Source organism: Ptiloglossa arizonensis, chromosome 8 (assembly GCF_051014685.1).
Source record: "Ptiloglossa arizonensis isolate GNS036 chromosome 8, iyPtiAriz1_principal, whole genome shotgun sequence".
NCBI classification, from domain to species: Eukaryota; Metazoa; Arthropoda; class Insecta; order Hymenoptera; family Colletidae; genus Ptiloglossa; species Ptiloglossa arizonensis.
The window spans coordinates 17,732,213-17,753,623 of NC_135055.1; the positions used below are offsets into that span (position 1 = coordinate 17,732,213).

The 21,411-nt window shown below is 46.1% G+C and overlaps 1 protein-coding gene across 1 annotated transcript; it reads left to right on the plus strand.

Annotated features, from left to right (window-relative positions):
* Positions 1-15,636: 15,636 nt before the first annotated feature.
* On the plus strand, positions 15,637-19,188 carry Apd-3l (apidermin 3 like). The gene is made up of 4 exons (XM_076318416.1): positions 15,637-15,648; positions 17,898-18,198; positions 18,559-18,927; positions 19,016-19,188. The coding sequence occupies exons 1-4, from the start codon at positions 15,637-15,639 to the stop codon at positions 19,186-19,188; spliced, it is 855 nt and encodes a 284-aa protein (XP_076174531.1).
* Positions 19,189-21,411: the final 2,223 nt, after the last annotated feature.

Genomic DNA, 21,411 nt, shown 5'->3' on the forward strand with positions numbered 1-21,411 from the left:
TCTAATATGGCCCCGGTGTCACTCACGGAACACCGATCTTTGTATTTAATTAAAAAGAAGTTTCGTCGCTTACCTCCCCGCTCCCCGGAACTACCTACCGTTCGATCGTGGATGAAAATTCCCCACCGTGACGTTCTTCGCTTCTTTGTTCGTCTGTTCGCTTATTTTCCTTTCTTAACGATCGCAAATTGCTGGAACGCCGTCTTACGAAATTGCAGGGGAACAAATAGGCAAAATAAGTAAATGGTATTTTTCGTCGGGTGCTTGGAAAGTTTGTAATTATTCACCGGAAGAAGTTCAGGGAGCCATGATTCTTGCAAATTATGACGAAATCGAACCTTTTAACGATGTTCACGCCCTTGCGCAGGGAAGTGACGTTTTTTGGACGACGGAGGGTACAAAATATGGTTATTGGTGTCTTGAAAATACTACAGGAAAATTCACTCTGATATCGATCCATAATACGTATCACTTTGACCATATTGCTTTGTTAGATTATTGGGGTGTTTAATTTTAAATACTTGTTCGTATTTAAAGTAACTTTACACCTAAGGGTACCACCTTGCAAGAGATTACTCGACGAGATTTAATCATAAATAATCATTCCTAACTTACAATATCAAAAATACCACACGAAGTACTATTTAGAGTAACTTTAGAACCGAAGTGATCAGCTTGAAAGAGGTCTCTAGTAGCGATTGAACCTTCGTCCCGCGCGTTGTCTCTTCCCAACGTAACCTACGGCTGGAAAGAAATCCTGCACGCGGAAAACGCGCGACAAAGGCGAAAGACAACGATTAACGTGATTACGCGCGACCATGCGTCCGCTGGATGGAACACGGAAATTATAATTCGCGTCCATAGAGGCCGTGCACTCGGTACCGTGGCGGTTACATCGTCACGGGGCTCTCGTAAGAGGGGCCCGCCACCGATGACTTAAATATCATTGACGTGGATCGCTGCACGCCGCGCTCGACTCTACGCGGACGCAGAAAGTACGGAATTAGCATAAGAAAGTAATTATTATATAAAGCGCCATTAACCGAATGCGAAACGGAACACGGGGTGAATATTTCCTCGGGTACGCTAACGACGTTTCCACATCCTCCTTTTGAACAATCGTCCCGAAACAACGACCGGCGAACGGGCGTTCACGAAACGAGACGCTGGGCGTCGTTAATGAGCGCGCGCGGATTAGTCAAAGACAGATCCTGCCTATTATTATTGCAACGAAGTCCTCTGTACCGAATAAGTTACGCAGACGCGAGACTACGAAAGTTATTGTTGCCGGTGTACCGGGTTGTCCCGTAATGAGCGCCGCAATCGACTCGGGATATAATTCTGTATTCAAAAATAAATGAAAAATGTCGAGTAAGATTTTTTTACACGAGGCCTCGTTTCCGAGAAAATTAATCTGGAAACTCGTTTGGGGCGTGTGCGAAGTTTAGTCGAATTCCGTCCAATCTGGCTGAGAATAAATTATACAAATCCGAGGAGACGGAAGTTTCGGTTGTCGGTGTACCGGGTTATCTCGTAATGAGCGGTACAATCGACTCGGGATATAATTCTGTCTGCAAAAATGAATAAAAAATGTGGAGTAATATTTTTTTATACGAGGCCTCCTTTTCGGGAAAATTAATCTGGAAACACGTTTGGGGCGCGTGCGTAGTTCAGTCGAATTCCGTTCAATTTGACTGAGAATTTTTATCGTGCTTGAACGAAGAAGCGAAAAAAAGCGAAAAGAAGCGCAGAGAGGTTCGCGAAATTGAAATTTATTAACGAAGTGTCCGCGTTGCCCCACGAATCTTCCAAATCGATTTTCTCGTAAACGAAGCTCCGTACACAAAAACGTTGTTCCATGTTTTTCGTTTACTTTTTTACCTAGAACTACTTTCCATTCGATTGTATCGCTTATTATATATTCGTGTCAGAGTTAGGTTACATCGTGACGAAATTGTATTGGGCAATTTTCGAAAAAACTATAATTTGCCACGAGTATTGCAAGGTAAAGGTTTCACGGGCTAAGACGAGTCGAGATATTATCGCAAACGGGACACTGGTTGTTCGTAGGGAAACCAGATTGAAAAATGTGAAACGTTGGAATTTATATTGGAGTCTTTCAAGCATGTAACAATCTTCGAAAGTGTACTGAGATCATATCGGAAATGCGCGTTCAAGGTAACGTATTACCAAAAGGAAATACAATTTTAAACGCGGGGGCACACTTGAAATGTTTCGAGTAACGGTTCGTGATCGATGGTTTCCTGAGTCGCGGCGCGAAATATAAGTATCGAAATTTGTATCGCAGCTGGAACATTCTCCACTTCGCGTTTATTCTTTTCTATCTAACAACTTCACTTATCGCGACAAGGTGAAGTACGAAGAAATAAATTCCTCGTATACCTCTTTGCCCCCTCTGTTCCCAATATATCGCTGCAACAAGAACGCCAGTTCAACTCTTGATTTTACTCGATCATTGTGAATTTGAAAAATCTATTTCACAAACACTGAAACAAAAACACCCAAATTTCATTCCTTAATTTAAATACGCATCACCCATTTAAATTTGATCACCCAACACTACCAAACATCGTGCACAAAAGAATTCCTCTACCCGATAAAACTGATCGTTGGAAAAATGATTAAAAACATCGATTTAATTCTCGCTCGATCGTTTAAAAATTTACAAAATTTACAAAATTTGTTTGAGAAAACGAGCAAATTTTTCTCCGAGGCATCTTCCGATAATCTGGAAATCGAGTATGCTCGAATCGAGCGTCTTCGAACGAAATCGTGGGCATCCCCGCTTTCTTGTCACCGCACGAGAAAACCTCGTGTAGCTTTCTTCCGCTCGGCGGAAGATTCACGGTTTTCTTACCAGACGAGTCGAGAAGCTCGACAAAAACGGGAATAAGATCGCGATGCCCGATGGAACTGAAGCGGCACAGTGAAACCGCCGACGCAGACAACGAAGCTGGCCGATTCGTCGGTGAGCACACAGACCGTGCAGCGAACAGAACACGGAAATGATGGACAGCCCCGCGTTGAACGGCGGTAGCCCACACTATCCCGCTTCGCTTATTGCGTAAGATACTTTCGAGTCTAGTTGCCGAAGCGAACCGACGCTCGTGGCACGCCGCGAGCGGAGGCGCGCGCGTCTCGGCGTCCTTTGTGCTCGATTTTCCTTCCTCCAGCGTCATCCTGCACGAATTAACCCTCATGGAGCCCCCCAGTGCAACCGCGACCTTAAAACGAAACATCGTTCCCGAAAATCGAACAGCTGCTCGGCTGCGAGAACAATCGGAAATCGAACAAAGTTGAACCACTACCTGGATTCACTTCTAAACGTATACCCCTACAGGGTCGTAATATTTGTTTTTTATTTATTAATTGGATTGTACGGAAAGTCATTTCGTTTTATAAAATGGAGAGTGTATAATTTAATAAAATGTTTATCCACTCTAAAACATCGTGTTTCATTTTCAGGAAAAAAAAGAATGTAATGACTTTCCGAATAATCCAATATAAATGTTAAGTACCAGGGACGTGTTTTTAATTTATTGTTACATTTATACGATACGTTGTCGATGTGTAATTTGTCAACTTTGTAATATTGTTAAGTGTGAAATAATTCTTCTCGGTTTTGTGATACAATTTTCCGGAAGAAACTATACATTTACGCGGGAAACACTTCGAATGAGTGTACATTCGATGGGTGGCGATAATAGAGAAAATTTGTAAGGTTGACCCTGATTCTGTTAACGAGAACAATCTCCGTTCTCTTTTTTCTCGATATGGAGATTTATTTCGTAGAAACTATGTATGTATAGTTGAACGATTTCGAAAAAATCTTTGAAGTGATTCTTCGATGAGAGGACATCGATCTTTGTCATTCTTTCATGAATTTACTTTTTTTCATTGAACAATACTCGATACTTTACGTCTCGTAGTCTAATAGTATCTCTCTCTGTGCGTAGCCACTCCCACGGGGGTCATTTTTAAATCGTGCAAACTGTACACGTGGAAGTTCCACGAAAATTACAGGAAGAGCGTCCCCCGGGGTTTGACGCGTGCCAGAAACATCGAATACGGAAGAGGTAGCGTTCCACGGTCGTCCATGACTCGAGTCGTCCTTCCGGTTGTCTCTTTCCGCGCGTCTTCCGGTCGAGGATGCCCCAATGGAACGCAGGCCAAGTGCACGTCGCCGAGTTTTTCGGAACGGCGAAAGTAAGCGCGTGCCGCGCGAGGAACGGCGCACGATTTTGCGATGATAAAGCGATAGAAAGCGACCCGGCGCTCACGTAACGGCAATTATGCACTTTTGGCGATCCTCGTCGAGGCTGATAAACACGAGTTTACCCGCAACCGTAGAAAAATGTTGTCCGCGTCGTTAGCGTTATCCGAATTGGATTTTAAATTGCGCATTCTTCCTGTCGCCAATTTTGTTAATTAACAACGTTGAGCAAACGCGACTGGAAAATTTTCTCTGTAATGTAGGAACGTTCGGAGATTAACAATACCGGTCGATGTACTTTCTCGAATCTTTTTTACAATCGATTGAAATGTAAGCTGAATAAAATTGTAGAGAAATGTAAATTTTGAGGTATTGTTTAATCCACTTTGAAAACATCCTTCGGAGGAAATGTGTAAATTTTACAAATTTTGTCGAATGAGAATTTGTAACAAATTTAGGTTTGTAGTGGGCTCAGGATCGATCGAAGTCGACCCTATCATCCATTTGGTCGCAAAAACGGTAATTGCACAAAAGGTTGAAACTCGTCGTTAATGAATTGTGCATCGCGAGTGACGCGTAATTTGTCCAAAAGTTGAACAAACGACCCTTGAATTTTCAGTGGCGGCGACCTATTATCGAACGATTGATATCGTTTAACGATCTGTACGTTATTTGGAAAATTTCTCTGCGTTTACCATGCGTGAAAATTCATGAATATTTTCACCCGATAAATGCGCTACTAGTTTAGGCGAGACTCTCGGAGATTGGTAGTCCGATAGCCTTCGTAGTAATTTAACTGGGTAAGCGGTACTTCGTGGTTTGATACACCGAAACGTCGTCGAATCTTTTCGAAAAGAAATCCATAAACGCTGACCGTGTAGTCCAATAACGCTGACTAATACGATTTATTTTTGTAAGTCGTATCGTCGAGAATTTAATATTTGTAACAAAAAGTACCCGAACCTCTGACCGAGAATATTTAATCTGTGCGCACGACTTTCAAAGTGAAAAGTTAAATGTGAAACGCGATGAGGTAATTCTCGCTTTCAAACGATCATTTTTACACCGTATTCGAATAACGGAATCATCTCGCTATTTATTTTTATAGACTCGTAAGCGACCGCACACAAATACCATTCTCACCGACCTCGATTAGAGATCAAAATCGCTACCTATCCCGCTTTCAAGGGAATTGGTCCAGATTCGATTACTCGAAAACGGAAATCGTAACACGAACGTTTCCTCGAATTAGGTAACAAGGAAACATAGTACCACGTAGTCAAACTTCAGCTTACACTACCACGCTCTCTTATCGGAGAGCTAGGGAGAATACATAGAATCGAGGTTCAGTGATCAGAATTTTTAAGAAAGGATATTTTACCACCGATCAAAGTTAGTCGACTTACTCTCGAAAAACGAAAAACGAATTTTCCTCTTATCGTGAAGATCGTTGATTCTTTATTATCTCCCACCAGTAAGTTCTGTCGTCAAAATTGTCAAGAAAAATTATTCACAATTGATCATGACTCGCATTCCACGATCGAAAATACGACACGATAAGATACGACTCTTATCGTGAAGACGGTTGTTTCTTTATTAGCTCTCACCAAGAGTGTTTCAGACTTTGAGAATTGGAAGTTTTCCTCGTGCTGTCAATACTATTGATACACGATCGGGTTTCGAGTCGTTTCACGACGAGGTACCGCCATAGTTCACGAGGCTGCTGAAACTCTCTGCGCACGTTCCTCGTTCGATCGCTGTACGCGGTAATCTCGTCGAAACGAGCGACATCTTACGTGTTCCTCGCATCGGAAATGCACGGATCCAGACGAACAGGGGCAACCTGGCGCGGTTGCGAACCTAACGCAATCGCGTCGCATAGTCCGCGTTCGGCGACGTCTACGCTTGTCGTAGACCACCGTTATCGTCTCCTGCGGCGTACAACGAGCGCGTTTCCCACGGATCCCCCGGTGCGCGACTAAAATTTCTCCGGTTTCACATCCTGATGTTACATAAAAATTGGAGCGAACGCGCATCGTCGTCCCCGACGCGCCTCGTTGTCCGCGTCGCCGTTCTTATCGGAGTTTCACCGCCCGGAGGTCGGGATGAACACCACCACCGTAGACCAACAACTCTCCGTCCTCACGAACCGTGGGTAATTGCAATTTGTTGCTCAGACGCCACGGAATTCACCTGCACTCGAAACTCGAGGAAATTTTAAATAGTACCGATCCAATCAGGGCTCGAGTACACTTTCATCCATGATTTTCTTTTATCGAGGATTCTCTTTTATCGAAGACTTTCTTTTATCGTAGGTTTTCCTTCATCGAAGATTTTTTATTAAAATTCTAGAGGTGCGTGTTACTCGTCGACGAACGAAAGTATCCTTGCAGGAACTTCGAGTAATATTTTTAAATAAAAATTATCTTTAGGAATCGATACCGAGAAGAACGATACGATAAAGTATCGTTCAATTTTACTTTGAAACATGAAGTATTAGTCATTTATTGTTATATATGGAAACTCGAAAATTCGGTAATTTGATCCGTAATTTTAAACAAAAATTATGCATTCTTTTGCAACCTTCTATTTTCCAATTATCGTCTTCTCCCTCTAATATCGAATTTTTCTCTCGTAACAATGTTAGACAATAGCTTTACAGATCTTCAACTAAGATCTACAGATCCACAGCTCTCATATTTCACTTTCTACACCGATCCAATCGATATCTACGTATTGCGCGAAACAATATCTGTCAATTTTCGTTTCAATTTTCAAAGCAATAAAAAGCGTCGGTATATTCAACGTGAACGGAACTCGCGATCTTTAAGGAATAAATCGGAAGCTCTCGAGGTCCGTGGCGCGCGAGTGACTCGAAACCGTGGAACGATCCTCGCGTTGTCCCGTTTCCAACGAGCAACCTTGTCAAGGTCACGGAGTTCCGCGAATCCCCCGTGCGACGGCGTTCGGGTCTCTCGAGGGGTTGTCGCGCGTCGGTCGCGCGCTGTGGACACGTCTTAAGGTCCGCTCGCGGCACGGAGAAAGGGACACGCTCCGATTGGTCCGATCGATGCATGAGAACCGGCAACGCGGGCCTGTGTGCGCGCCGAGGGCCGCGAACGCGCGCCGCCTCGATATCAAAGTTCATCGCGGAATCGCGGGAGCATGGAGGACTTGCGAACGAACCGCCGTGCCGCGCACCGTCACTTTTTCCATCGAACGGGGCCCGTCGAACGCGCCGCGGTTCTATTTCGCAACGTTCAGCGGAAAACGCCGAACGGGCCCCGCCGTTTAATTGCATCGCGTGTGGTAATACGATGCGCGCCGCTATGAAAGTCCGTTCGCGGCCGCGACGCGTGGAAAATGGCTGCGCGTTAATGGAATCAGGAAAACTGGGTCGTTATGAGTTACGCGCGCGAGCTAGCGCGAGCGAGCGCGAGCAGGCTTGTCCAAGCCGAGAGAACGATCGCTCCGGGTACAGGAAACATGTTCGATGTTTATCAGAGGGGAATAAACCATCTCGAGGACAATGTAACGAGAGAAGTGAAAAACAGGCTTTACGTGGCGACAGAAAACGCGAGGATGTCGAGATGCAAGTAGGGGACCAGGTGCGTCGACGCCTATGGGACCTTATGTGCAGTCGCCTGACTTGCACTGGCAAACTCGAGGGAACATGTGGAGATTTCATAGGGGAACGAGAGCGTTGGGGTACGGGAATTTTGTCTGCAATGGGGCGTTTGGTTGTTTAAATTGATCAAATTTTTTATACATGAGACTGTTTATAGAGAAAATTTAGGAGCTGGTAATATTCGGGTAATAATGTTCGAGTTGTCAAATGTTTGAAGTTTAGGGTTCGAGTATTTGTATAATATTTGAGTAGGAGGTCAGTCGAATGGCTGTAAAGTATTCCAATACTTGTACAATATTCCGATATTAACTTGTACGAATACCTAGTACAGTATTTGATGTTAAATTGTTCGAAGATTGAATTATTGAAATTGTTCCAATAGTTCCAGCCCCTATTCCGCCGCCAATGCAACGTAAAGCCTGATTTCTACTAGTATGTTTTACATTTATCGCTAATGTCGTCTGAACGTGAACGACCTTTGAGAGCTGGTTACAATCGCGCTATAAACGCACAATTAACGGATTGAGAAATTGTTACTGAACCGTGACACAGTGAACGAAAGAAATGATCGCGATTGCGCAACGATAACCGTAAAATAATCAGGCGATCGAACGGTTTTCAGCCGCTCCCTTTCCAGCTTTATCTTTCCGACTTCGTTTGTTCTTTCCGCGATAGATCCGCGATAGATCTCGTCGGACACGAGTCGATGATCGTTACAGAGGCCACTGACGTAACCGTTTTTCGTGCAACAATTCGCGCAGCCGTCGATACATTCGAACGATAATTTTTTTTTTATTATTTAATCACTTTATTCGCCATAATGAATATTTCGCGAATTTTATGTACCTATGGCACGCACGAATATGTAAATGTGTACACTTATGCAAAATGAAACCCAGATAGTATTATTATTTTAATTTATAAAAGATTTATTTATATTCGTGCATTTTGTGCGTGCGCACGCGCCATAAATGTGTAAAATTGGCAGTTTAATAAGGAATGAAAAGAAAAGTAAAAATATTCAAGTGCACGAAACCATGACAGTGGGGATAGTCACCCACCCTAATTGTGAAGGTTGCAAAGTTATAAAATCTGGTTCATTGCAGATTTGATTAACGACAGGATAATACGTGTGCAATAGGTTGGGAAGATTCTTTATACGATTTGAGATTCGAAACAGAACTATGGGAACGGAAGTATTTTTTTTTTTACACCCAAGTGCATTACTTTTTGCGCAAGGTTCCTCTAGGTGCAACAGGTAGCGCTGTCGTTGTACCTCATCGTCTCGACTTGTCATAAAATAAATTGTACGATACGTTGGTCGAAATTTTCAGCAACCAAATACTTGGATCGGTATTAATATTCAAACAATTAACCGTGCTAAGTATTTCACGAACAAATCCTATGGTACGATAATCGAAACGTTCAGCAACAGGATACTTGGGGCGATACTAATGTTCGCTAATTATTAGTATAAATTATTCCACATTGATTGCTCAGTAACAGAATACTCGAAACGATACCAGCGTTTGCTAATTAGTCCTACAAATTATGCCAAGATAAATCCCCAGATAAATTACATAAAACATTCAGCAACAAAGTACTCGAAACGATACTATCATTCACTAATTACTCGTGTGAATGATCCCAGGATAAATTCCACGATAAATTACTCAAAATATTCAGCAACAAAGTATTCAAAATGATACTACCATTCACTAATTACTCGTGTAAATAATCCCAGGATAAATTCCAAGATAAATTACATAAAACATTCAGCAACAAAGTACTCGAAACGATACTACCATTCACTAATTACTCGTGTAAATAATCCCAGGATAAATTCCAAGATAAATTACATAAAACATTCAGCAACAAAGTACTCGAAACGATACTACCATTCACTAATTACTCGTGTAAATTATCTCAGGATAAATCCCACGATAAATTACTGGAAACGTTCAGCAACAAAGTACTCGAAACGATACTACTATTCACTAATTACTCGTGTAAATTAATCCAGGATAAAACCCACGATAAATTACTCAAAATATTCAGCAACAAAGTACTCGAAACGATACTACCATTCACTAATTACTCGTGTGAATTAACCCAGGATAAATCCCACGATAAATTACTTGAAACGTTCAGCAACAAAGTACTCGAAACGATACTACCATTCGCTAATTACTCGTGTAAATAATCCCAAGATAAATCGCACGATAAATTACTCGAAACGTTCAGCAACAAAGTACTCGAAACGATACTACCATTCGCTAATTACTCGTGTGAATTAACCCAGGATAAATCCCACGATAAATTACTGGAAACGTTCAGCAACAAAGTACTCGAAACGATACTACCATTCGCTAATTACTCGCGTGAATTAACCCAGGATAAATCCCACGATAAATTACTGGAAACGTTCAGCAACAAAGTACTCGAAACGATACTACCATTCGCTAATTACTCGTGTAAATAATCCCAGGATAAATCGCACGATAAATTACTCGAAACGTTCAGCAAGGAAATACTCGAAACGGTACAACCATTCACTAATTAGCCCTGCAAATTATTCTACGACATTGGTCGGAACGTTCAGCAACAAAATACTCGAAACTACACCACCGTTTGCCAATTAGTCGTGCAAACGTTTCCACGAAAATTCGTTACGCTGCTAATTCCGTGGTTCGATCAGCGTTCTCGTAGCGGGTATCGGTCCCGGCTACCGTTTCGAGGGTGAACGAGAACGAAAAGAGCCGCCAGCAGCCACCGTATCGCTTTATATATTCGAAACCGGTCAGGGCTGGCGAGAAAAGACACGCGCGGGCGACTTTCGCGATAGATCGGCATTTTTCGCGGACGCCAAATAATATAATGGCTTTCACTTCGCGCGAGCCGGGAAACTAGCCGGCCGTGATACGGTCGAGGAGTACGCGCCAAAACGTGGCTAATTAGGTTCGATTTAATTAGCGCGGCTACGCGTTCACCCACCGACGATGGGATTAAGTCATCCTCGCTCGACCGTTTTTTCCCAGGGTCGTCCCGTTTCCCTTTTCCCCCAAAGCGAAACGTTTTCGTTCTTTCCTCGGTTGTCCACGCGTTTACCATTCAATCGTCCCGTTGATCGAAGATACACGCCGGTGCGCGCGCGAACGCTCGGCTCACGTCGGCCAGAAGTCGCTCGTGTGCTCCTCCGTTTATCGGACGCGAGCGAACGATTTTTCATGCGAGCTACGACTACGATCGACGGTTGCGCAATTATGTAGATCGACCTGGCTCGTAACACCGTCGAATAGCGTTATCTCTGCTAATACAGGGTGTCCCGCTCGAAACCGCCCACCGGGGGTACATCGACACGAACGATTCGAAAGGAATTTTTTTTTGGTTCATTTTCTAACCAACTTTGCGATTTTTCGTGGTTGAATTTGGATATTGCTATTTTTTTCTCGATCTGATTTAATAAATATTGCAATGTTTCTTTTTTTTTATTTTGTAACGAACTTTGTGACTTTCTGTTGGATTTGTAAGTGATTAGGTTTTCTAAGTTTTGATCACTAAGGAAACTGAGGTCTCTAATCTGTTAAATTGGTCGATAATGATACCGAAGTCTAACGAATCATAGTCTTCTGTCGATCGATAATAGAAGGTAGCGCTCTTTAATCCATAAATACTCTATTAATTTCCCTCTCGTTTCTCGTTCAAAGGGAAGAAAATTTAAAGGACAAATACCTAAGAATAATTTTCTACGCAATGTCGCTCCATTTTTAGAATTTCAAGGTCACTTAGATTTTCAATACGCACAGATATTTTTGCAACGAGTAAACTACGCTTATCTTCCTCTCATCTCCAACAATTGTCATACATACGTGTACTTGAATCTGAAAGGATACCTACAGCCTTGGAAATTTTGAGAAAGATCAAAATGGAGTAAAAATTTACTCCCGAAGTATACTCGTCCAGACTCTGTCCATTAACGTCGATCACGAAGAACGTACACTTCTGCAAAATAAAACATTAATATCGTCTCAACAATTTACCAAACGCACTCTGGAATTTTTCCATTCACGAGACCATTGGAAACCTCGAATTCCAATCGCGACACCCCGTGTATCTGAAAGAAGATTGAAACGTTAACCAAAGAGAGAGAGAGAGAGAAACTTCGAGTCCTCTTTGTTCCGTGAATGTGAAAATGAGATCAACGGTTACGGAGATCGGAACGAACGGTGCTGATTACGTCGACGGTATCGAATTAAACACACGTGCACTGATAAGAGCACTTTTACGACTCCAGTTCCGCTCATAAGCGTATCCAACGTCGATGTGTCCGCTTTCTAACGTTAATCAACGTCCGAGGTGAAATTTGCGCTTCTATTAATAGAGTTACTTATCGTTACGCAACGTGTCTTGGAGTTCAAGTTCGATCGTCTCCGACCAGACGCGAAACAATGCTTCACATGGAAATGCAACCGCACCCGGTACGCGTTTAATCGAACGAGACGTTTCCAATCATTTTCTCGGTGCACCGACACCCTTCGAAGCCCTGTACGCCACCATCGAGGAGTTAGTCCAGCCAAAACGATCTCGTAATCTCGGTTGCAGGGGTATCCAGAAGGATCGCGGGAACTCGAGCCACTCGTTCCTGGATCGGCCGGCTCGAGATGATCGAGATACCCGGCGAAACGTTTAAAAGACTGGCCTGGTAATTTCAGATAAAAAAATCGATTTCTCGCGCTTGCATTTCCTCGCGGATCGCATTAACCCGGAAACTCGACGCTTGTTGCGGGAATTCTCCAAAATTGACAAACATCGGAATTAGAATTTTAAAAGATTAAATATTTACGTTTCTCGACCGTTGTGAAAGAGAAGAGAACGTCTCCTTGATCTTGGAGAGGAATTCTAAAAATTGGCGAACATTGCGTTAGAATTGCGAAAGTTTAAATATTTTGAACGTTTCCTCGATCTTTGAATTTCAAATACTCCATCGTGGTAAACGCAATGAATAATCTGAATTAATCTTCATCTTTGACAAATTACCCGATATACGGATTGAGTGTGAAAAATTTAAATGTTTCGGTAGAAATGCACCCTCTTTGAACTACCTTACCTAGATAATTATTCTTCGATGGAAAGATAAACACTTACAAGGAACAAGAAGAATATTAAAGGTTAACAAACATAGTTAAAGGACACTCGACTTTTCTAACGCACCAACCCCTAAATGCATCGAGCATTCTATATCCTCGAGGTAACTTCATTTCGTATTAAACGACTCGATGATTCAAAAGCAACTCTTTCGACTACTCTGTCCTGAAGAGAAATATTAAAGTTTAAAGGACCCTCGATTTTTCTACAATACCAACCCCTAAGCACGTCGAGTACCCTAAATCCTCGAAGTGATTTAATTTCACACTAAACGACTCGACGATTCGAAAGCAACACTTTAAACCACTCTGTCGTGGGAAGAAAAGGTTAATATTGGATGTTAAAAGGAAAGGTTAAAGGACCCCACTGGGACTCCCCAAAAATACCGACCTCTAAAAGCGTCGCGTGTCCCAGTTCCTCGAGGTGACTTGGCTGCATAGTAAACGACTCGATGATTCAAAAATGATCGCCCCGACGTCGGCCAGGCAACCCTCTCGACGAACGAGGCTCGATCCTATTTCCAGGCTCCCGCATAATGCAACGTGGCAGCTGGAATTAGTAGGTTGAGGTAATAAGTAACGAGCGACGGCGGCGACAGCAGGCAATCTATTTAGAAAAGAATTCAGGTTTCTTAAGGCCATTCAACGACCCGTAATTCCAACTCTTTAGAACGTTTCACGTTCGCCACTAACGCGAAACTCCTTTTCGATGCGAGGACCTCGTTTCCACGTAACGAGCGGGCCATAATCTGGGCCGCGAGTGTCGCCATTCCTGGACCCACGTTTCTTCTCCTCGCGTTTTTTTTTTTTCTTTTTCCGCCTTTTCCGTCTCCAGCGCGCGATGTATTAATTTTTTCGCTCCACGGGTCCTGTTCGCGAACTATGGCGGATCCACGGAGACTCCCCGCACCCCAACCTGGGGGATTCACTTGTCTCGAGAATTCGAGCTGAGATGCTTTTCGTGTAACCGAATTGCCGGGGATCGTTGCTCCGGGCGAAATAAACGCGCTCGATGGTTAAACGCGTGGTCCTTAGATGTCAGGTTACTTTCTACGACCGAAAATGGTAACCGTTCACGAAGGGTACATCCCGCTCTACGAAATGCCCAACTTCTGACCCTTCTTTTCAACGTCACTGTTGTCCCTGTGCATTCATTTGGGATAACTCTGTCGTGGTGTGCATCGGTACGTGTCGCGATGTATCTATTTACGTGGTACATATTCGAATAACTCTATCGTTAACTTCTATTTAGAATCTCGTTCCAGGTTCCTGTTCAAAGAAATGGTAATTCTTTGCAATTCCATGGAAAGAATACTCGGTTCCAGACTCGATGAAATTTTATTTCCACGAGAGTGACGGATTTCAGATTTCTGGTTGTCTAGAGTCCGGAGACAGGGTTTCTCAACCCTTTAGAATTTATCGCTAAGGTGTATCGTAAATTGCCGTCGCAGAATGAATCGCGCGTAATTGCTACGTCTTTTTGTTTTGAAACTACTGGTAACGGCATGTGGCACCTAATTCTCCAGAAGTCTCAATTTCAGGATAATTTGAGGCAATTTACTAAGTCGTTCTTATAAAAGGAACAAAGATTCCTTCTCCAAGGTTACAATATCACGTAGCATCCAATAAAGAAGTGTCAATCCGTCGAATCTAGCTACTCTCTGGCCCATTTGGTACCATCGTTCCTCAGAAAGTACACACGTTCACTACTTTACCTAGATTGCTGTCCCAAAGGAACCAAAGACCCCCAATAAAAACACTTCCAATCTCATCGACATAGACACTCCTCGGTCCCTTGGGTATCCCCATTAACTACCGCCTAACGTTTCACCCAAGTAGCTATCGCAGAAAAAACAAAGGCTTCTCCTCCAAATTGACAATACTACCTCACAACTGGATAAAAAGTTCCCAATCTCCCAAATACAGACACTCCTAGGCCCTTCTGGTACCCCTATTCCTCGCACCATCGGAAACAAAGACAATTCCATTTCCTCTGGTCACGATATCTCATCTTCCGTCCAACCGATCCTGTATCATCAAATCTTGCGTAAAACTGTTGAAAATAGTACGGAACCCTGCTCGAACCCTTTCGGTCCCGGTGCACCTGCAACGTCGAAGAGGGCCCGAGGCGGCGATGTTTCGCGCGTTGTTCCCGTCGCGGACAGGACGGTGCACCATGGCTGCACGAGAGAGCTGGATAACGTAGGTGACCAGGTAACCCGGGTGGTGCCTGGTTGCACTTGGTGCGGGCCGTCGTGCGGATGGAGCGCGCGTAGGGCAGGAATGGTGGGGCGGGTGGAGTAGGAGGCTGTTGGTTAGATCGCACGAAGCCGCGGCGGCGCGTACCCCGCGTGCAACCTACAACGGGGCAACCTCTATCGCCGGGCGTTAAAGGGGGGACCCCCCTTTGGCCCCAAAGCAGCTGGTGGGACTACCTTCGTCTATGCCCGGTGCCGCCGCTACGACGTGGATTATAGTTTTTCTGGGGGGAGGGTGGTGGAGCGCCTTGCTTTCGAAAGGATGGTGATTGTGGAGCGTAGCCAGAGTAGAGTTAGGCGTATATAAGGCCCGCCGGCCCGGCCCAAGTCAGTCATTCACCGGACTACCAGCCCACCATACACACACCAAACATGAAGGCCTTTGTGAGTATCCACAACGGGGTTGGTGATTCAACGGGGTGTTTCGGTATCCGAAAATTTCTATTCACGGCTCTTTTCGTTTCTTTTTTTCCGCAACTGCCACCGGCTCTCCGTCGCGTACCCGGTGTTCCAAAGGGGGGTTCTCGAAGTTTCCGTGAAAATCAAATCCGCTGGAACAGTGTTCTCGAACTCGTTTCTTTCGTTTTTCTTTCTTTCTTTCGATTTTTCTTTCTTTCTTCGCCACGTTACGGAACATTTCCATTCGATTTTCCCGATCACGTCTCTCGTTTCTCGGAACGAAGCTGAGCCCGACGAGACACGCGCGGATACTTCGATTCGTGTTCTCGGGATGCTTTAGGGCCGACCGTGTGGCCGTTTCGACTCGTTCCCAAGACAGATGTATCGCTCGGTTCTGTACGAAGTGTTCGATCACGGTTTCGAGACGTCGCGGCATACCGGTAACTCAATGTCACGGCTCGTGCGCTACGCGTCCTTTTTGCTCCTCTGCCGGGAACAAACGAACGGTCGAGATTACACCTCGCCGCCCTTCTTACGGCGTTTCCATTCATGCAACAAGAAGTCTCCCGTTTGCACGGTACACTGACCGCGTCGCGAGAACCGGTTGTGGTAGTATCATCGTCATTCAGCACTCCTGAACCGGTTTCCGTTCTTCCTCGGGTGAATCTTCATTCACGGAACCGTTGGGTTCGTCGTTCGTTGTTTCGCGCGGTGGAAATCGGTAACGCGATCGGTAACGAGATCGGTAATACGGGATCGGAAACGAAAATCGGCGTTGGGGAGAAACGAAAACAAAAAGAGAAAAAAGGAAGAAAAAAAAAACACCGAAAGAACTCCGCTCCCCTGTAACGTTCGCGTAACCGATGCATACAAAGCGCGGTCTTGGAAACGGTTTCGAAATCGGCGCGCAACCGATCGCGAGAACTCTCGGGTCGGTCACGTCGCACGGGTGCCTACGTTCCGCGTAAACGGGATGTGAAAGTTCCGCGAAGTCGTTGGATATGCATAATACCAGACGGTGCCATTTAAGTGGCAATTCGAGCATCCGAACGCCTCTTCCGATCCGTCGCGGCCATTTTCTCTTACAAGTCGCCGATCCGTTCGCGGTACTCCCCACCCTCTCGTCGTCGACCCGGTCGTTTCCAGCAACAGGAAGAAACAATTGATCGGCGCGAAAGCGATTCCAGTGACTCGAAGAGAGAGAGAGAGAGAGAAAACTACCGATCGATTAACGATCACGCGGCGAACACGAATCGTTAGACGCGCAGCGATTGCACAAAACCGGGGCGAACACCTATTAGCGACGGTTCTCGAACACTCGGAATCCCGTATCCTAATATGGGACGTTTAGGCGTGGCGTTTACCGATCGAATCCCCGGATCTTTTCGCCGATTGCAAAACCGATTTACAACTCCGTCGGTTCGTCGGTTACAACGTACCGATACTCTCCTCCCGAAGGTTACGAAATAAAACTCCCCCCCGTTCGCGATCTCGGCTACGACGCTCGCTCGTTCGCTCGTTTGCTCGCTCGCTCGAGTTTGCTTTCACGTAGATCGGGATCGGTTTCCCGAGTGACGCGAAATCGTTTCCCCCGTGATGCCCCGTGGCACGGCCGCGCTCGGCTGCCATCGAAAGTGAAAGCCGCGGTTATGTTACACTCGGGGCACGTGGGTAATCGGCGATCGGCCAACGAGCGGGGAGTGGGGGCCTGAATCCGCGGTTGGCGATACTCTTCCGTAAACCGAGACTGTTCGTCTTCTCGTCGATTTTCTTCCTGTCTTTGGTTTTCTATCGGGTGCATTTCACTCGTATCGCTAACCGGGTATTAAACTACGGCAATCCGAACGATCCAATGCCCTCGGTGGGTGATGTACATTTACCGAAGAACCGTCTAGAATCTCTCGGGTACCTTCTACGATCGGAATATCTTCGATCGGTTCGCGTCGAAGCATCGTCTACCAGGAGTCGAACGATTCGTGTCGCGAACCAATTGATAAGCTTCTGTACTCGGAATCGTCGCGTTGTTGGGATTCGCGAGATCCTCGATGGGTGGCGTATGTTTATCAGAGACCAGTCTATCGATGATTCGAGTACGGTCCGTTTTGAACTACCTCTGCCGAGAGGTAGACGATTCGTGTGGTCGATCGGGTGATAAGCTTCTAGACTCGGAAGATCGCGACGTTGGGATGGTCGATTGGATCGTTTGACGAACATTGGGTCTCTACTTGTCCCAGGTTGTGTTCGTCTGTCTGGCAGTGGCGACGGCCCGCGCCGGTATCGCCCACGGAGGTGGCGGCATTGCTCTTGCGGGAGGTCATGGCGGCATTGGCGGAGGCTTGGGCTTGGGCATCGCCAGAGGAATCGGAATTGGCGGTGGCGCCGGATTCACCGGTGGACTTGCCGCGGGTGCGGGCACCGCGAACTCTCTCCAAGGTGGCGCGTCCAGCTTGGGATCCGGAGGACTCGGTGCTAGCTACGCTGCTGGTGCTGCGTCGGCGGCTGGCGCTGCTGGTGTTCAACAAATCATCTCTGGTGGTGCGTAACGTCGCGGACAATCGGGTAGTTCCTCGCTGAAAGAACGAACGATCGTACGAGAACGTACAAACGAAGCTCCCGATGGTTTCTCGTCGTTCGATCGGGGACACGTTAGAGAACGAACCCCGCGGAAGCTTCGAGGAAGACAGTGCGAACCATACAGGATACACGGTGATCCGTTTCTCGAATGTAACGGAAGGTAGATTCTTCGTCGAAGAATACTTCACAGGGGATCGTCGACGAGGCTACTTTCCCTCGGTTGATACGGTTCTATCTTTAAGCGAGGAACACCGTAGGAAGGATTACCGAGAGGAGCGGTCCGTTGATCGTCCGTGTGATTTCGTTTTGTTCTCGCCACAGGAGTGAGCGGCGGCAGGGCCGACATCGGTAACGCCGAAGGACCCAAGGCCAACGTTGGACCCCAATCGGGCCCCTCTGACTCCGTTGGACCCCAAGAAGGTGCCAAGAGCGTAGGTGGACCTCGTACCGGACCATCCTCCCTCGTAGGACCGGCTGCCGGACCCTCTACCTTGGTTGGACCGTCTCAGGGTACCGCTACCCTGGTTGGACCGTCTCAGGCTACGGCCAATCTGGTTGGACCGTCCTACGGTGGTGTTGCCTTCTACGCTGGTGGCGGCAACGTAAACGGTGACGACGGTAGCTCTGGTTCCGCTGCTGCTGCTGCGCCAGCTGGTGGTCTTGGAGGTCTCGGTCTCGGTGGTGGCGCTGGTCCGTATATTCCTTTAACGGTGACACCTCATCGTCGTAAGAATCGATCGACGGAAGGTCTCTATTGGTACCCGTTCGTTATTTCCAGGTGCCATCGCTGTTGTCGGCGGAGGATTGGGTGGTGGCATCGGAGGTGGACTCGGCGGTGGACTCGGTGGACACGACGGTGGTGTTGCCGTGATCAACGGACCGTCTGGCGCCATCCACGCCGGACTCGGCTCCCACGGAGCCATCATCCCCGGGGTACTCGGCAAGTACTAGACGTTCTAAGGCCCTAGCGATCTCGGCTCGGCGACGGCGGCATTCCCACCACAGTCACGTACCGGTCTCAAACGATCCTCAAACGCGCTCAACGTCTTCTTCCCAAAGCTTCGTCCAACCTGGGGAACATGGTCGTAACAGCGCCGGCGTTAAAGTGGTGTAGTCGGTATATAGTCGGAATATTAATCGCAGTCCAGTCGGTATATATCGAGACACGGTGAAGCGCAATGCCCGAAAGCTGCCACAACCCCCCCTCGACGCGCCTGGCCCCCGTGCCCCTCGATCTCGGGGTTTCGGACACCCCCCATCCCCCCGGGAACCGCGCAGCTCCTCTCTTCACGGGTATACGTGTACACCGCGGCACCTGGCCATTCGTGATCCGCGGTTTCCTCACGATCACTGTCCCCCGTCATCGACGTGGCCACCGTTCGTCCAACGGTCGGGCACGCGGGTCCTCGTGGACCGCGGGCCCCACGGCGGGCCCGGTGTTTAGTCAATTACGTTTACGTCAACTGTCACGCGACGCTTGGACAGCCGTGAACGAGTGCCGCGATTTGCCGGCCGCGATCTACCGAACACCCGTGTCAATGGTTTTCATTTCTCAACGCGCGACTATCTAGCGATATCTGTTCCGGTGACGTACCAAAACCCCGCATTTTCTCTCAATACCGATCGGCACACGTGTACACAAGGCGTCGTAGCGGTCGAAGCTTTCGGGGATAAATGAAAATACGATAGACGACGAAAAGAAGAAAAAAAGGAAACCGAAGGAAAAAAGCCAAAAAAGGAAAAAAAAGGAACAAAAAAAAATGGTAACAAACAAACGCACACACACGCACACACAGGTGAACGAATCTAGCAATCTACGCGCGCCCCAAAACTCGAGTCAACGCGAGCACGTTGGACCCGGCTGCCACCCCGCCCATTCGACCCAGCAAGTGGACAAGCTTTGGCGCTTCGTCGTTGGACCAACTGGGTCTGTTCTGTTTTCTGAACACCCACCGTTGCTCCGGCAGTACACTCTCTATTTTTTTTTTTCTCTCGCGTCTTCCACCATCCGCAAAGGCCGCCGCTCTTCACACATATTTACTACTCTCTCTTTTTTTTTTTCTCTACTCTCCTCCTCCGATGAGCCGCGGTAAACGATCCGTACCCACCGCGGTCTCACAAGTTGTTATACTCACTGCCGCACTCTCAAGCATACATATTTTATTATCACATTACTCGTCCCATGCGCATATATGTTTGTCTCTTTATATATATATACATGTATACATACTATTACTACTATTCCTTCGCGTATATATATATATGAACACATTGCCACACGCGCGCACACACACTATTACTATATGTGTACTCGTATATATACACACATTACACATATATTATATAATCGTGTTATATGTTAGTGAAAGAGAGAGACCGGTAGATTATGGTAGGTCAGCCCTTCCCGTGAGTGAATGAATGTAAATAGATGGCGCGCCGCTGCCGGCCCCCGACCCCGCCCGCCCTCGTCATACCCTTTCTTTGCGATCACGACTAGCACCCCACCACCACCATAGATAGATACCACATATTTATAGCGTTTATACATTTATACAATACTTTATATAAAATAAAGCATCAGTATTTAAAACTCACTCTCGAATTATTTCATTGTCCACGGTTTCGTAACCTCGGTGTTCGCCGATCCTCCCTCTTGGAAATCGTCCAACTCTCTGAAACGTGTATCAACGAATCGGTCACTCGAGAATAATCATCGCGTTCTTTATTTCATTCGATCGTCTAACATCCGAGAATAAGACTCCGTAACGGTTAAAAACCAATTTGTTACGATAGTGTTCCAATTCGATCGTGATCGAGTTAGATGGTAATCGTCAACGACAACGATCGTTGTCAATAATTTACGAAAAAGTAGACGGATGAATCGCGAATAATCCAACTCGGAAATAATCAAATGCCACGCGTTCGATTTCAACGATTACCAACACTGATTAAAATTTCCTCCAATGTTTGAGCATTGCGAACAATCGAGCGGAAAATAATTATTTATCGTACAACGAAACGCTCGATTCGACCTCGACGGTGAACGAGTACCGTTATTAAAAGTTACGTACGAAAATCGCGAACAATCGGCTGGAAAATAATTATATCGAACGACGAAACGTTAACCCCGATGTTCGTGCGACACGATCGTACAACGGTCAATTTGGTCGCGAT

Bases quoted from the DNA above. Each gene is read 5' to 3' on its own strand.
- Apd-3l (XM_076318416.1), top strand. The intron at 18,199-18,558 runs GTGCGTAACGTC...TTCTCGCCACAG, and splicing joins TCAACAAATCATCTCTGGTG to GAGTGAGCGGCGGCAGGGCC. The intron at 18,928-19,015 runs GTCCGTATATTC...CGTTATTTCCAG, and splicing joins CGGTCTCGGTGGTGGCGCTG to GTGCCATCGCTGTTGTCGGC.